The sequence below is a fragment of the Carcharhinus amblyrhynchos genome, chromosome 3 (assembly GCF_965287045.1).
Source record: "Carcharhinus amblyrhynchos chromosome 3, sCarAmb.v2.hapA, whole genome shotgun sequence".
In the NCBI taxonomy this organism is placed as follows: Eukaryota; Metazoa; Chordata; class Chondrichthyes; order Carcharhiniformes; family Carcharhinidae; genus Carcharhinus; species Carcharhinus amblyrhynchos.
Window position 1 is genome coordinate 105016995 of NC_137326.1, and position 13455 is coordinate 105030449.

General features: G+C 40.3%; 1 protein-coding gene across 4 annotated transcripts in view; it reads left to right on the forward strand.

The window, feature by feature from the left end:
• The window catches only part of ephb3b (eph receptor B3b), a 105778-nt gene that overhangs the window by 23227 nt on the left and 69096 nt on the right, over positions 1-13455 (forward strand). For all 4 annotated transcript variants that reach the window (XM_080185637.1, XM_080185639.1, XM_080185638.1 and 1 more), the window contains exons 2-3: positions 5707-5771; positions 9865-10537. In XM_080185637.1, the coding sequence (XP_080041763.1) occupies positions 5707-5771; positions 9865-10537 (738 nt within the window). The remainder of the gene's footprint in view (positions 1-5706; positions 5772-9864; positions 10538-13455) is intronic.

Genomic DNA, 13455 nt, shown 5'->3' on the forward strand with positions numbered 1-13455 from the left:
TGGTTAGCGTTGCTGCCTTGCAGCACATTGGGTGCTGGGTTCAACTCTGGCCTCTAATGACTATCCGTGAGAAGTTTGCATATTCTCCCAGTTGCTCTTCTCCGGGTGCTCTGGTTTCCTCCCACAGTCCAAAGATGTGCAGGTTAGATGGAATGGCCATGTTAAATTATCCCTTACTGTCAGGGGACCAGCTTGGGTAAATGAATGGGGTTGTGTGGATAGGGCCTGGATACGATTGTGGTCAGTGCAGACTCGATGGGCCGAATGGCCTCCTTCTGCACTGTCGGATTCTATGATTAGTCTAGAAAACTAGTTTGCAAAATTGTGAGAAGCAGTGATGGGATGGATAGTCAGAGGCTTTTTCCCAGGGTGGAAGGGTTGAGAACAAGAGAACACATGTTTAAGGTGAGAGATGGCAAGTTTAGGGGAGACATGGGGGGAAAGTTTTTCACACAGAGTAGTGGGTGCCTGGAACACACTGCAAGTTCAGCTGGTGGAAGAAGGCATGTTAGCAATGTTCAAAGTGTATTTTGATAGATACGTAAACAGGAGGCGAACAGAATGATAGAAACCATGTTTCAGCCTCGGCTTGGTGGGCCGAAGGATCTGTTCTTATGCTGCATTGTTCTTTGTTCTTTGATTAGTTTTTCCATGTGATACAGTAAAATCCAAACATGCAGATGTTTTTGTTAGTTATGGCCTTTGTTTAAGTTTCGAAATTCATTCCAAAGCCATACAATTTCTAGTTGAGGCTGAACTTATTTCTAAAGATTAACCAAATATGCTATTAGCTAAAGTCAACATATCAATATTTTTGGTTGGCATGGATATTATTAAAGATCAACATTTTTTTTGCCAGAAATCATGATCCCCTTTCTCTTTTTAACTCTCCTTTCCACTTGAGACAAAGAAAGCTGGAGAGACACCCAGTATCTGCAACCTATATTCAGTTTTTAAACTTATTGTTACTTGTTCTGATCTCCCAATATAGGGTGAAATGACTTTGTGATTGACATGCTGGTCTATTGCAGCGTAGAAATAAAAAAAAGATTACTTTAAATTCCATTCGGCTAACTTTCCAGTTCAATATTTCAAGAAGTAAATGGTTTTGGATTGTGATTTGTGCAACAGCTACTTCTCTTGAGGGTGAGGGTTATTGGTTCTGAGGAAAAAAATTGTCAGGCACGCAGCTTCAAATTCTATAGATCAATTTGATATAAGTAACTAAAAGTGGATAGCGACCAAATGATTTTGCAACTGTGATTATTTGTACTGATACCTTGACCTTGTGATTTGTAAAAAAAATGGAATGGGTCTGCTTCATAATACATTTTAAATCACAGATCATGCTGTAGCAATGACATAGATCACTGTCATGTTAAAACCAAAAAAGCTATAAGTATTGATCAGTCATTTCTATGCTTGAATGTTTTAACATGATGAATGTTTCCATTTTATTTCAATAATGCTGTGAGTTAAAGCATGTTCTGTAGTCCAGCTTATTTCTGCTTTTTAGTATTCATCATTAGGAATTTGATTTTTTTCTTTAAGTATTTGAAAGGAAATAGTCCAGACAGGCAAACTTTCAATCTCGCAGTTAATTGTTGCATACTTTAAGAGCACTGGTGTTTATTAGCTTGATTTATTCTTGTTCATTTATGTAAAAGATTTAAACCAAGGGAGACCAATATCAAGAGCCAATTTTAGGACATCAAAAAACCCTGTAGGGTTTTCTTTTGTCTGTAACATTATGCCTCATATTAAACAACACAGTACATCACCCACAAAGGCAGCTTAATGTTTATAGCTGTGAAAAAATGCAGATGCTGTGCATGTTAAAGCTGACTTTAATGGCAATATTATTTATCTACTTTAAATTCACTGGAACAAACCAGAATCATTTATCTTCTGTCATCCATTTTTTTATATTATCTGTATTGTTTGAGCAAATGCTGAGCAAACAAGCAGCAGCAGCCTGATGTACTCAAATTTGCTTACATTGGCATGTCTCTTGATCCCACTGACCAAGAGCTCCTGTCGATTTACATCTAATTATGGCACTAATTGATTTGTTTAGGCAACAAACAAATTAGGCAAAGGCTTTTCGTGAGTTACAATCCACATTAATTAGACAAGTGCATTTGTTAATATTTGAATGTTTGTCCTCCCTATTCATTGGTATTCAGCTATTGCTCAATCGCCTATTAGCACAATTACCTGTGATCCTAAAGCCAGGAGTTGACCAGTAATGATGTGCTTTTCACTGTCAGATAAAATAACATCAGAAAAATGTTTAATTCCAGCATGAACTAAGGTTTGTCAGTGATGTAAAGCAGGAAATAATTCACTTTTTATTAAAAAAGAATGTTTTAAAATCAGTGTGCCTACATAATTTTCTATAGAACATTATATAATCTTGGATCACACAATGTTTAAATCATAAGACATAGGAGCAGAATTAGACCACTCGGCCCATCGAGTCTGCTCCACCATTCAATCAAGGCTGATACTTTTCTCATCCCCATTCTCCTTACTTTTCCCTACAACCCCTGATCCCCTTATTAATCAAGAACCTATCTATCTCTGTCTTAATATTGCAGGATAGAATAAGGCCATTTGAACCTGCTCTGGTGTTTTTCCCCCTTTGGCCACCTGATCCAATGCATAACCTATTCAGTTTTATACTCTTTAATTTTCTTTTTGCAGCTTCATTCAATTGGTAGTACTGTTACCTGCAAGACAGTAGACCATAAGATATAAGAGCAGAATTAGGTCATTCAGCCCATCACGTCTGCTCCACCATTTGATCTTGGCTGATGTTTCTCAGCCCCAATTTCTTGCCTTTTCCCAGTAATCTTTGATCCCCTTACTGATCAAGAACCTATCTATCTCTGATTCGAAGTAAGTAAACAGTTCAAGATGCACTATAGATATGAGCATATAACCGAGACCCCAACATTTCATTGTTGGAAAGGCTGCCTTTTGGATGCTGGCAGAATGGCCTTATCTCAGCTATAAATGTCTAGGATTCTGTGACTTGTAGCGCAACTGCAAAATATCTCACGATGCAATTTAAATAAGAGCACAAATTTTCCTGATGTGCTGCCAATATTACTCCCTTAACCAACATCATGAAAAAGCAGATAAATTGGCCAGTTTGTCGGTTATGTGTGTGATTTGGCTGCCACGTATGTTGACTTATCATCTGTGTCCTTCATCACTAATCCATAGGTTGTGAAATACTTTTGGGTCCCCTGAGGATGTAAACGTTGCTATGTAAACACAAATTCCTTCCTTAAAAACAACAATGTCATTACCTTTATAAAAAATTGTGAACATCACTTCAGCAAAGGTTTATAGCAATGAATCCCATATTCCAACCATCATCTATATGAAGAATTTTTTTCTAACTTCACTTCTTTTTTTGTAATAAAGTCATATTTTCTGTCTTAAAATTCTGTTCTCTTATCAATGTTTCATTGATCAATATAAACTTAACTTTCAATACTTTGAAGACCTTTAATCCATTTAGTTCCACTTAAACACTCAAACTTATCAAATTTTCCTTCATAACTAATCTTTAATGCCTGATAACACCTTAATGAAGGTACATTTTACTTTCTCGTTGCTTTTGTGTGCTTCCTGCAACTGCCAGCTGACAAGTATTAAATTGAAATGTAAATGAGGCTTAATCTTATTTGCTTTTACTTATTACTTTGTTTTTTATGTGCCTGTTGATACAATAGGAACAATTTAACATGCTTTTGATGGCCTTATCCACTTGTGTTAAGGGGGTCAGTTAGCTCAGTTGGCTGGACAGCTGGTTAGTGAGGGATGCCAACAACGCAGGTTCAATTCCTGTATCAGTTGAGGTTATCATGGAGATCCCACTTTCTCAACCTTGCCCCTCACCTGGGGTGTGGTGACTCTGTCAGCTGTCTCTCTCAAAGGGGAGAGGAGCCTCTGGGGCAGTGGTGACATTTGGTTTCATTTCTATTTATGTTGCCTCCTATAATAACCCATGGGCAGCATTTTCCACTCTGCGCACAGAGTGTTGGCTGAGGCAAGAAAACCAGCATGCAGCTCTCCAGCTGCACAGTCGAGTTCTCTTCCAGATAATCTGGCACTTTGTGCACAAAAAAATCTGGAAGCATTGCCCATGCCATGGTGGTGGTGGGTCAGGGCCAAATAGAGCTGGCAAGGCCAGCTTCACAGAGATTGGGTCAGTGCCCTGATCTGAGCTTAGAAAAATACCAGGGGGCAGTGCCAGGGCACTGGGGAGGCATGTGCCTCTCCCTTCCAGGAGCTAGACATAGTTGTGCATCTTTGGTGGGTTCCTCTTGACTACTTAATATTTTTAAAAAGCAGTTGGCAAACTGTCATGTCAAGAATACGAAATGTAGGAGGATGACGTGGTGGGAAAGCAGTCTTCTGTGTTGAACAAAAGGGCCGAACCTTGTTATAACACCAGCAAGGGGTGGGAAAATCAGAAATTGAGATCTCGCCAGAGGGAATCCCATTTTCTGATTCCCGTGAGATTTTCTGCTGGCATTGCCATCTGCACTCGTGGCAGATATGGGCACAAATCTGCACCCAGTGCATCTGTGGACCAAGGCTTCATTACCCTTTCAAAAATCTTACAATTAACAGGACACTCCTATTTCTTCTAATTTTTTTCACTGAATTAGATTGTCTCTGTCAGTATCTGCCCATCCTGATGCCTATACTGGTCCCTTTGATCTTTCATAGTCCCAGTCATAGTTTCCCATTATTTCAAATAGATACCATCAGCAAATTTTGATGATTTTGTTTCTTTAATTTCTAAGTTAGGTTCATTTTTGCATGTGTGGAGTAAATACCAATAACCTTAAAACAAGCTCCAATGGATCATTAGTTATCATGGGCTGAACTTTCTGGTCCCGCTTGCCAGGGACCAGAAATTCCCACCCGAGGTCAACGGACCTTTTAATGGTCCGTTAAATTGTCCGTTCCCTCCTGCGACAATTCCCACTGTGGGTGAGAGTGGAAGATCCAAATGCTAGCCCCATACCTTTACAGCTTGATAAACTTGCCTTTACCTCTGACCTTCTCACGTGTCATCTTTCCATCTGCCATGTCTTCTGTATGGATCAAAACGAGCTGTTTATGCTTGAAGTATATTTTGAGAAATCTATTTATCTACACAGATTTAATTCAAAAATAGCTCTTTATAATAGTCAAGTTGCAGAGCAGCTGGCCTTCATCATAGATGGCTACAGAAATCGTTCCTGTTTCACTGATTTGTAACAGTCGCTTTCTGCTGTAGGGCATCTTTAATGTGAATTATCCTGATTCATTTTAAAACCCTTCTGTGCTTTTGACCCTGTCCTCCCTCCCAAGCAATTTGTGCCCCTGGTTTCCTTAACCTTTGTCTTTTAAAGTGCTGATTTATGTGCTGAGACCCTCAGGTTGTATTTTGCATAAATCAAAAATTCTGTAGATAAAGCGCAAAACATTTGATTCAAAAGACATAAACATACCCTTTGCACAGTTCATTTCTCCATGCGTGGATGGGAAATTCGGGTTATAACTGCAGGGGAAAGTTGGCTCTGATTTATTCTTTGGGCTTTGGGAATACATGGGTTACTGTGACTCATCTTAGTATTTCACCACAGTTTTCTTCATTGTTAGATCCTACATTGATAATGCCTCCATTTTGGTCCACAGAGACTCTTATGGATTCGAGATGGGCAACTGCTGAGTTGGGATGGACTGCACACCCAGATTCAGGGGTAAGGACAATTTACACAATAGATCATTGACTGACACAATGAAAACAATAAAACAACTTCTCAGAACTTAAGTACTTTGAAGTAATTACTTAGGCTGACATTCTGGTACGGTGATGAGGGAAATCAAAAGAGAAAATGCTGGAAATACTCAGCAGATCAGGCAATGTTTATGGACGGCGGAACCAAGTTAACATTTCAAGTTGGTGATCTAATATTGCAGTGCTAGAGGTACTGGGCATTGATGGAACTATTGCCCTTTCTGTTCAGCTGAGGATCTGTCCCTTAAAATTGTTAAAGACACTTTAACACTGCATAAATAAGATTAAGAATCACATCCTGGAAAATTAATATTGTTAAAAACAGACTATTTGCACTTTCATCTCGTTGTTTGTGGGACATTGCAAATGGAGAATGGTTGCTGCTTCTCTCTATATAATGCCCCTTGCACTAGTGAAGTAATTAATTGTGTGAAACAGTTTGGAATATTTCAACATGAGGCAATGCAAAATAAAAAAAAAGGCGTCAGTTGCCTTGAAAACATCGTTCCTCAATTGAAATATTATATTTGAGTCAGCGGAACAGGAAGAGTTGTGAGCAGAGATTTTCATGGATCTGGGCCCAGGTGTATTGGGCGAGTGGGAATGTAGTGCTGTAACCAAGCCTGCTCAATTTTCTACAATTTCAATTAATTTGAGGATGAAAATTGAATAAATTACCTTACAGGCCTAAGTTTCAACCTGGCTGAATTCCTGATATTCAGCCCATACAATACAGTGCAGCTGGGCACAAGTCCAGGAAAATGTCCCCTTTATCTATATATAATTGTTAATATGTACATTATGAAAAATTTGTTCTTTTTTTCAATTATCCACCAAATCTTGCAAGTGCCATTGTTTGCACAGCTTCAGAGTAAGAATTCAGTCCAAGATCCCCAATATTTGAATAATAGTGGACAATTACAAAGTGACTTGGAATCATATGAGGACATAAAACAACTTGGCTTAACTATTCAGTGTCAAGTAATAAATCAAATATTCCAGCATATGTCAATAAAAATAGTAAAAGACAAGAGTTATAGTAATTCATTGAAAGGATTGTTTGCAAGAATGGGAATTAATTAGAAAGAATACTAAATACAGCCAAATCCTGGTACACGTATAACTAATTAGCCACAATAGAAATTCTGCCTCATTCAGCATTATATTTTAATTAAGACTGCACTAAACTACAAGTGAAATAAACTGGTGATGAGTACCACACAGAGCATTTTATCTCTGTCAGTAGCAATATGAGGAGGAATATTTGAATAGGTGTGAAACTTCTGAATAGAAAAAAAAGGGCAATGAATGAAATTATCATTAATCTTTCTCTGCCCTTTCATCATTCAGCCTGACAAATATTATAGATTTCATTTCTGCATTGGAAACACATGTGCAACGTATATATTTTCCCACCTTATCCATCGCATGACTTTTGTGTGCCCAATGTACACGGGTAATATTTCCATGGAACAAAACAAAACAGTCTTGTCTTAAGCAAGTCTGAGTTTCACTTTATTTTTGCTTCCAATAAATATTTTTGAAATGTTTAAAAACAAACACTGTTTCATATGAAAGTCCCAGAAAGACGGTGTTTGGATAAAATAAATGCATCAAGGCGCCTTCCTCAATTGTGTTTATCTTTGCCTAATCTGTGTTCGTAAATTAGTCGGGCAACTCCTCAATTCATATATGTATACAAACATGCCTATGAAACAGATTGTGGTTGCCAAGCTTTTCGAAGCTTGCAGCATTAAGTAATTACTGCAACCACGAAAGTTACTTCTTAAGATGCATTTGCAATAGCTCTGAAAGATAAACATAAGGATGTATGAAGTAGAACAAGAAGAGGCGGTTTAGCCTGTTGATTGCACCTCATCCAGTCACAAATATTTTAGTAGCATTGCATGCTGTCTTCTCTTCCTCTTCAGTTCTCTGATCCAAAGCATAGATTGGAATCAGTATTACAATGTATCTCAACTCCAAGGTCATTTTCTTTTGAGAAAAACATAATTAGCTGCACTGTGTGACTACAACGACAATTGTTTAATTTAAATTAGCTCATAAAGCAGAAAACAAATCTAATTAGATTTTTTGAAGTTGTTTCACTGATTAGAAAGAACTAAATTAACTTGCAATTTGTCCCTAAACAGTAGTTATGCATATTGTAAGCTGCAGTGATGTTCAGTAGGTCAAGCAATAATGCAATCTCACCTTTGAAAAATACCTTCACCTTCAGCAAGCTTAAGTTCAGAGTCCTGAGAGGGTCCAGCTACTTAAAAGGAAAAAGCAGCTTTGGTTATTATATTGACATGACTAGACTTGATGGGACCTCTGACCTTTAACAGCTATTAACTACTTAGTAAATCTAGCAGCCTGGACATCTATAATCACATCTTAGAAAACAAATCTTTGCAGTTATTTTAGTTTGCCTGAACCAGCAGCCTCAAATGTCAGTCTGTGTTCTCGGAAGTCAATCAGTAAAGATCACACAATATTGCACCGTGAGTTGTCATGTACACATAACACCTCTATTCACAGAAACTTGTCTATTCAAAATGTTACAAAAGCTGATTAGAGGTAAGTTAAATATGTTGGGTGCTAATTGAAAAGCAGAGTACTGCGGATGTGGGAAATCTGAAATTAAAACAAAAAATTCTGGAAATAATCAATAGGTTATACATCACTTTGGGTCCATGACCTTTCATCAGAACTGGAAAAAGTTAAAGATGATATAGGTTTCAGGTGAGGGGTGGGTGGGACAATGACAAAGAGAAGACCTGTGATAGGGTGGAAGACAGGAGAGATTGGAAGACAGAAAGGTTAGTCTTAAAGGGCCAAAGGGAAAGGAGATGGTGCAAGAAAACAGTGAATAAAAGGATGTGCCTAGGGCATGTGTGCTCTGACTGCAAACAAAATGAGGCATAGGCAATGACGGGGGGATTTCGGAAGCCAGGAATGGAGGCAGAGGTGGAGAATCGGCGGGGGGGAGGGGGTGGGTGGTGGGGGAGGGAGTCCCAAAACATTCATATCTGGGCAGTACCTGGCACTTCCCCAGGCACTGCCCTTAGCAAAAGTCAAGGTGTGGGATTCTGTGGAGGAGCTGCCTGAAGTTACATAGTATGGGGGGATACATGGTGGTTGTAAGGGGAGGGGGAGGAGGAGCGTGTTCTGTGGTGATGGGGTGGCTGCCTGCTTATTTCTACTTTTATTTTTTTACACTGAGGCATTCTTAGAGCCACTGTTACTGGCGATGCGGGCTCTGGATGGATCTATTCCACCAGTGTGACCTCGCGGGATCCGCCTCCTGGTTTTGCTTTTGGCAATGTGTTTCAATATGTGTCGGCAAAAGCTGGCAGTGCAGCCAGTGGGCTAAACACTGCTTTTCCTAACTGGGTTCACACTTTACCAAAAAATAGCAAAATTCTCCCCATTGGGTGGTAATTTCTGGTCCCTCCCACCAACGGGATCGCCCAGTCCCATTGACATCAATGGAGATTTGGATGGTTTGCCACATGCACCACGGGGGAGCCTGCCACGGCAATGCCTGAAAATCCTGGTCTACGGTCTAAAATGGTTGAACAATGAGGTGCTGTTCCTCAAACTTGGTTTGTGCTTCACTGGAACAGTGCCGTCGGCTGGTAATTGTGTTGCATGCTTGATAATATTTTGTTACAGCAGAATGGTACTAAAACATGTATCACAAATTATCATAATATACATAGGAACTGCAGAATGGCATTAAAACATGTATCACATGTTGTCATAATATACATAGGAACAACAGAATGGCACTAAAACTTGTATCACAAATTATCATAATATACACAGGAATGCTGTCAGCAATGTTGTAGGGATTGAGTAACAACAAAAGGATTATTTTAAATGATATAGAATGCTACTGATCAGAATGCCAACTATCAGTGTTACAGTACTAGACATTTGACTCCCAATTTACTGACTTTCTAGTTGATATATAGATGATACCAGAAACATATTCAATTGTAAAATGACAGTTTTTTTTACAACAAATATTATTTGTTTCCTTTGTTCAGTGGGAAGAAGTAAGTGGATACGATGATGCAATAAATCCTATTCGCACATACCAGGTCTGTAATGTGATGGAAGCAAACCAGAATAATTGGCTTCGAACTACTTACATAGCACGTAAAGATGTTCAGAGAGTATATGTGGAGATGAAATTCACTGTGCGGGACTGCAACAGCATACCAAATATCCCAGGTTCTTGTAAGGAAACTTTTAATTTATTTTACTACGAATCTGACACAGACTCAGCAACAGCGTCAACACCATTCTGGATGGAGAACCCTTATGTGAAAGTGGACACCATTGCACCTGATGAGAGTTTTTCCAAACTGGAGACTGGGCGAGTCAACACAAAGATCAGAAGCTTTGGTCCATTGGCCAAGAATGGATTCTATTTAGCGTTTCAGGATCTGGGGTCGTGCATGTCACTCATTTCCCTGCGAGTGTTCTACAAGAAATGCCCATCTGTGATCGCAAATTTTGCCGTTTTTCCAGAAACGGTTACTGGAGCAGAACCTACATCACTTGTCATTGCTCCTGGTACCTGTCTGAGTAATGCTATTGAACTATCTGTGCCGCTGAAGCTATATTGTAATGGGGACGGGGAGTGGATGGTACCTGTTGGAGCTTGTACCTGTGCTCCTGGATATGAACCTGCTGAAAAGGAGACAGCTTGCCAAGGTAGGAAAATTATCAAGTGATTCTGATACTTTTTTTTGTCTCTTTTCATTTCACTGCTTTAGAGATTGCCTATCTCATGAGAACTTGGCACTCACCTAATGAAAGGGATGTATGGGGTAGAGGTGGAGAGATTCTTCCCACTTAGAAAGGATAGCAGGACTAGAGGGCACAGCCTCAAGATAAGGGGGAGGCAGTTTAGATCGGAGTTGAGGAGGAACTTCTTCACTCAAAGGGTGGTGAATCTCTGGAATTCTCTGTCCGTTGAAGTGGTGGAGGCTACCTCGCTGAATATACTTAAGTCATGGGTAGATAGGTTTTTGACAGACAAGGGAATTAAGGGTTATGGGGAGAGAGCGGGAAAGTGGAACTGATCCACTTCAGATCAGCCATGATCTTATTGAATGGCGGGGCAGGCTCGAAGGGCTAGATGGCCCACTCCTGCTCTTATTTCTTATGTTCTTACATTCTTAGGTCTATTTTTATGGAATGTTTCCTTTCAAAACTCAACATAATCATTAGAAAATCACACAATTTAATAATTTGATGGAAACTAGATATATCAAATCTTGATACAGAATCCTGTGCCTTCCCTTTTGATGAATTTGATGGTGGGGGCATTTAATTGGATGGGGCAGGGTGGGGACCCTGCCACTTCACCTTCATCTCAATGAAGTTCAGGACTTGTAGGCATTTGGACAACCTGACCATCCCATTACCAACTGAAGCCTTTGAGCTGGGAACTAATGCACAGTTAAGGGTTCCACCCTGCTGTTGCTGGTATTAATGCTGTGGCAAGCAGGAGGCTCATCATGCGGGGGGCAGGACAAGCAAAACATGGCATTTTTCTTTGAGGGCTCCCAGGACCCTTATTCAAAGGCATTCAGTGCCTGATCGAGAGGCCAGTTAGAAAGGGATCGCCCACTGAGAAACACCAGCTGCATTTCTCCCTCTCCTGTGACCCCCTTCCTGAGACCTCCCTCCCTGCATTCACTCATCTGTTCCTGGAGCCCTTCTTGATCTGAAACTTTCGTTGGGTGTATTACCGGAAGCAGCCACCATCTGGTGCTGCTGAGTACAGAAAAACTGCTGGCCTCAGATTGGCCAGCAGCTCTAGGTGGGTGGGACATCTACTCCTTAGATTCTTGAGTCCAGGGAAAAGCTCACCATTGGCCTGTCAAGTGCCTGAGTGGCAAAATTGTGGCAGGGGATATGATATCTTTCCGGCTTGCTGCTGGTAACTGAGACCCCAGTCTCCTCCACAAGATTGTTTCTCCCAGAGTTTCACAACTGGAATAAGTAAAAGCTTGGCCAGGCTGCAAAGTTGTGCTCTGATTTTTTATGCTGTGTACGTTTTGGTTCAGAAGCAGGTGATAATGGTTTAGACTGCAGAGACTCTTTGAATCCCTACAGTGAAGAAGGACGCCATTGGGTGCATCGAGCCTGCACCACCAACAATCCCACCCAAGCCATTACCATTCTAATCCCCTGACAGTAAATGTCAATTTAGCAGGGCCAATCAACCTAACCCACACATCTTTGGATTGTGGGAGGAAACTGGAGCACCCAGAGGAAGCTCACACAGACAAGCGGCGAATGTGCAAACTCCGCACAGACAGACATCTGAGCTTGGAATTGAACCTTGATCCCTGGCTTTGTGAAGCAGCAGTGCTACCCACTGTGCCACAGTGTTGCCCCCATGTCAGATCCAAATGAAGCCAAACTTATGGGCCAGATTCTCCAACCTCACTCGCAGCCAGGATTCTCCTGTCTGGCTGCAGTGAAGGGAGGTTAGGCTGAATGCCAAATTCTCCATTATCATTGGCAACGCCAGCAGATAGCCGGAGAACCTTAGCCCATCTGTTAATTATGGCCTCACTTGAGTGGACTTTGTCAATATGCAGTGGATGCAACAAATGTTTACATTAATTTTAAATTTTCTTTTTTTCAGCTAGTTGCATCTTTATTTCTCATTAGTTATCCTAATCTTTCTTAATTCCCTCTCCTGCACAATTGGTGAATCATGGGGCTAAGTCATTGATATGGCTTTGTTTAGGTCTAAAAGTATTGAAAAACATTGGTTCATAAAACTTGTTCTTACCTGAACAATTGGCACCATAGGAACGTGATGCTCAGGAACGCAACTGCAACTGAATGAATTATGTAGTAGGAATGATTAAATCATTATTTTCAAGTGCTGATTAATTTATTTCTGAGTGTGACAGTAAAAGGTTTTGCAGAAACCTTTTAGAAGATATGTCAGGATAGTCCATGATAGGGCAGAACATTCATAGAGGAATCCTTATAGTGCGGAACGAGACAATTCGGCCCATTGAGCCTGCACCAACAACAATCCCACCCAGGTCCTATCCCCGTAACCCCATGTATTTACCCTACTCTGCCTGACACTAAGAGGCAATTTAGCATGGCTATTCAATCTAACCTACACAGCTTTGGACTGTGGGAGGGAACCAGAGCACCTGGAGGAAATCCACGCAGACATGGGGAGAACATGCAAATTCTATGAAGACCGAAATTGAATCCAGGTCTCTGGCACTGTGAGGCTTTCCCATTCCAGGTTCTCTCATGTTCCTCTCTCAAAGCTGGCCGCAGCTTTTGCACCGATTGTTTGAATAGAATCTATTGATAAAATGGACAGGAAAATCTGTCAGAAAATTGGTATAGACTTCAGTAGGCAGGTTATTAACTGGCTGTGCAGTCCTTTGGAACCTAAATTATGCTGGAAATTGAGAATGCTCTTGTTTCGAAAAGGACTCTGTAAGTGATGAATGAGATTTGTTATGTGTATGTATTTGATAGATGCAGATTCCCCAGTCTGAGAAGCTTCGGCCATACTTTTCTTTCAGAATATCTGCCACCACAAAATAAACGGATAATTACCAGGAAGTAAAAATACATGT